The sequence below is a fragment of the Odontomachus brunneus genome, unplaced genomic scaffold (assembly GCF_010583005.1).
Source record: "Odontomachus brunneus isolate Ranch 3 - 2012 unplaced genomic scaffold, Obru_v1 Obru_scaffold_046, whole genome shotgun sequence".
Classification (NCBI taxonomy): Eukaryota; Metazoa; Arthropoda; class Insecta; order Hymenoptera; family Formicidae; genus Odontomachus; species Odontomachus brunneus.
This window is the reverse complement of record NW_022639496.1, coordinates 122,041-125,010: the sequence shown is the minus strand read 5'-3', so window position 1 is coordinate 125,010 and position 2,970 is coordinate 122,041. Positions and strand designations below refer to the sequence as shown.

The following is a 2,970-nucleotide window of genomic DNA, read 5'->3' as shown; positions in this document are numbered from 1 at the left end:
AATTAAAAATAAATAATAATAAGGTAGAAGGAGAAAGAAAGACAGAGAGAGAGGGAGAGAGAGACAGAAAGACAGTGACACATTGAAAGGGAAGGAGGGAGGGAGAGAGGGTGAAAGAGAGAGAGAGAGAGAGAATAAATATCTCTGTCTCCGTTTCTCTCTCTCCCCCCCTCCCACCCTCCTTCCTTCCCCATCAGCCTCTTTCTCCCTCTCTCTCTCTTTCTAATAAAAGGTTTCAGGAAGAATTTTAGATTAAAATAGTTTATTTTTTTTTAATTACATTTTTGTTTTCTTTATCATTTATTTTTGATCAATATTTACGACTTCTCCTCAGTCCCCAATTATAGTGAGCGGACGACATTTTATGTAGAAATTCCATAAACCGCTCCTGCTGGATTCTTGCTCCCGCTCTTGTGCCACGTCTTCTTTGTCCTATATATTATAAATACATGTATTTTAGATATACAATATTATTCGAATTTATTAATAAATATAAATTTAGAACCGAGTTTATAAATTTAAAGCCGGCGCTACATTTTACACATTACGGATGCGGATTGAACTCAAATTACGAGCTGCGAATCGTTAACTAGCCAATAAATCTGACTATTTCAGTTAAACTAGCTAGTTAACGATTTGCAATTTACAATTAAAATCTAGCTCGCATCCGCAATGCGTAGTGTAATATGGCTTAAACTAATTCGGATTCGAAAATTATCCGAATAGTACAGATAATGATAAAATACCTTGTAAATGGGCAAAAGCCGGTGCAAGAGCGGCAGCGACAGCGGGAGCTAGAGGACCAGCAGGAGCGAGAGCTGGAGGGCCAGCAGGAACGGAAGCTGGAGGGCCACCGGGAACAGGAGCTGGAGCAGCAGTGGGAGCGGGAACAATTTTATTCACTGCATTTATATTTGATTCTTCGATTTCCATTTGAACCAATTCTTCTTTTAGGATAAAACTATAAAAATAATATATATTATAATATATAATAATGAGATAATATATATATATATATATATATATATATATATATATATATATATTGCGATGACTTTCTTATCGATACTAGCGGGCAGTCGCCTGTCTGCTTCGTCGGCAAATTACCGCAGTCCCCGGATCTCGATACGAACTCACTAACTCAAGTTGGGCGCCAGGTGCGGTAAGGCCGCACCTCCTCACTAATCAGTATTCGCCAAAATCTCCAAATATAGTTCGTCGTCGCTATCGCGGGAACTTAACGGGACCGGTAGCTCACTTTTAGTTTGAGTCGGAAGTGGGGTGGGTATAGGGTAAGGTTCGTTACCAACCCAAGGGGTTCGTTGGTGTAATTACTCTTTATTTCTTCGAGACCCGCGCGTCCCGGTATGGTCAAATGATATCACCGATGAGCGCGATAACCGGGAGTATTTAGCCACGACCGATACAATTTTCGCGGAACGGTATGCGACTACCACTACTCGGACAAGACGGGACGAGACGACACTACGGTGTAAGTCAAGACGAATGGTCAGCCTTACAGATTCGGTGCTCCCCCGCTCGGTATGACCCGGGTGATGTCTATCAATGACCCTCGTCGGCGGTCGTCTCCGCTGGCGGCAATGCAGAGTGTCGCTACGTCCTCCACTTGGTCACCGCCGGTCGTCCCTCGGGCACGCGGATCGACTCTTTAGTGTTCGCGAGAACGGCAATCGGTAAGCGGTACCTCGGCCACGATCAACGTGTCGCGTCTTTGGCGCAAAAGAAAGAAGAAGCTCTCGTCTCCTTGATCGCCAGTCTTTTCTCTGTCCTGATGATTCTCTCTCTTTCTCCTTCTCTCTCTCTCCCTCTCTCTCTCTCTTTCTCGTTACGGTAATCGGTGCCCGCGTGTTGTTGTTCACGCGGCACCTCACCTGTTCGTGTTTATCCTGTTGGTCGTCAGCTGTTTTCCTCTGGCGTCTCGCTCGGCCCGGGTATGTATCCTCTCTTTCCTCTCGCCCTTCGTTGACGCGTCACTCAGCAAGCTGTAAGGATAAACACGGCAGCGGAAAACCGAAATCGGAACGGCCACAATGTGTTATAGAGAGCGAGAGTTTAAGTTTCTTACCCGAGTGCCTTCTTCTATGACGACCGGCGAGAGCGGTGGCATAGGTCCTTTGCGTCCCTCGTCGTCCTGCTGCCCTTCCTTCCTCCTGGTTAGTGCGGGGAGCTTTGGGGTACACTTTTTTAAGGACGCGGGGACTAGACAACCATCTCGACTAATTCGCAAACTTTCTTCGAGGGTCCTTCCCTTCCTTTTAAATGCCTTCCGGCCTCGCTTCCTATCCTCGCGACCCGAGACGCAAAACGCACCAAAACAATATGATCCGAGCGGAGCCACGCCTTGTGACGGGCGCCTTTCGGGGCCGCCACGTCACAATATATATATATACAGTGTGTCCCATAAGTTCGGCAACGGCAAGAAAACTCGGCGGGGAATTTTAGAGAAAAATGTTTCCAATAAAAGTTGTAAGGCTTAAAAAGTCGCATTTAATGACAGTAGTTATTTGACCTAAGATGACGTCGCCAAGGTCAGGACAAGGTCAACTTTGCTTTTTTAGATAGAAATACATATTTTTTATTACGGCATTTTATTCTGAAAAAGCAAACAACTTTTGTTTGAAAAACGTTTTTATACGACCTCTATTTTCTAAGATATTTACGTAAATATCTACAAAATTATTGGTTTCAATAATTTTTTACTTGAATTCTATCAACTTTACCGAAAAATATTAAGAGATAAAAATTATTTATTTTGTTCTCATAGAGCTCTGAGAATTTTTTCAGAATTTTATATTAATTTTTTAGTACTGCATTTTTTCTTGCATTTTCTTGAAGTACTAAAAAGTTAACATAAAATTCTGAAAAAATTCTCAGAGCTCTTTGAAAACAAAATAAGCAATTTTTATCTCTTAATATTTTTCGGTAAAGTTAATAGAATTCAAGTAAAAA

The 2,970-nt window shown here is 42.6% G+C and overlaps 1 protein-coding gene across 1 annotated transcript; it reads right to left on the bottom strand.

The window, feature by feature from the left end:
- Positions 1–286: 286 nt before the first annotated feature.
- Positions 287–933, bottom strand: LOC116844760 (cyclin-dependent kinase inhibitor 1C-like). Its single transcript, XM_032816772.1, has 2 exons — positions 747–933; positions 287–432 (listed from the first exon to the last, which is right to left on the bottom strand). Exons 1-2 carry the CDS (start codon positions 931–933, stop codon positions 311–313), a joined length of 309 nt encoding a protein of 102 aa, XP_032672663.1. The 3' UTR covers positions 287–310.
- Positions 934–2,970: the final 2,037 nt, after the last annotated feature.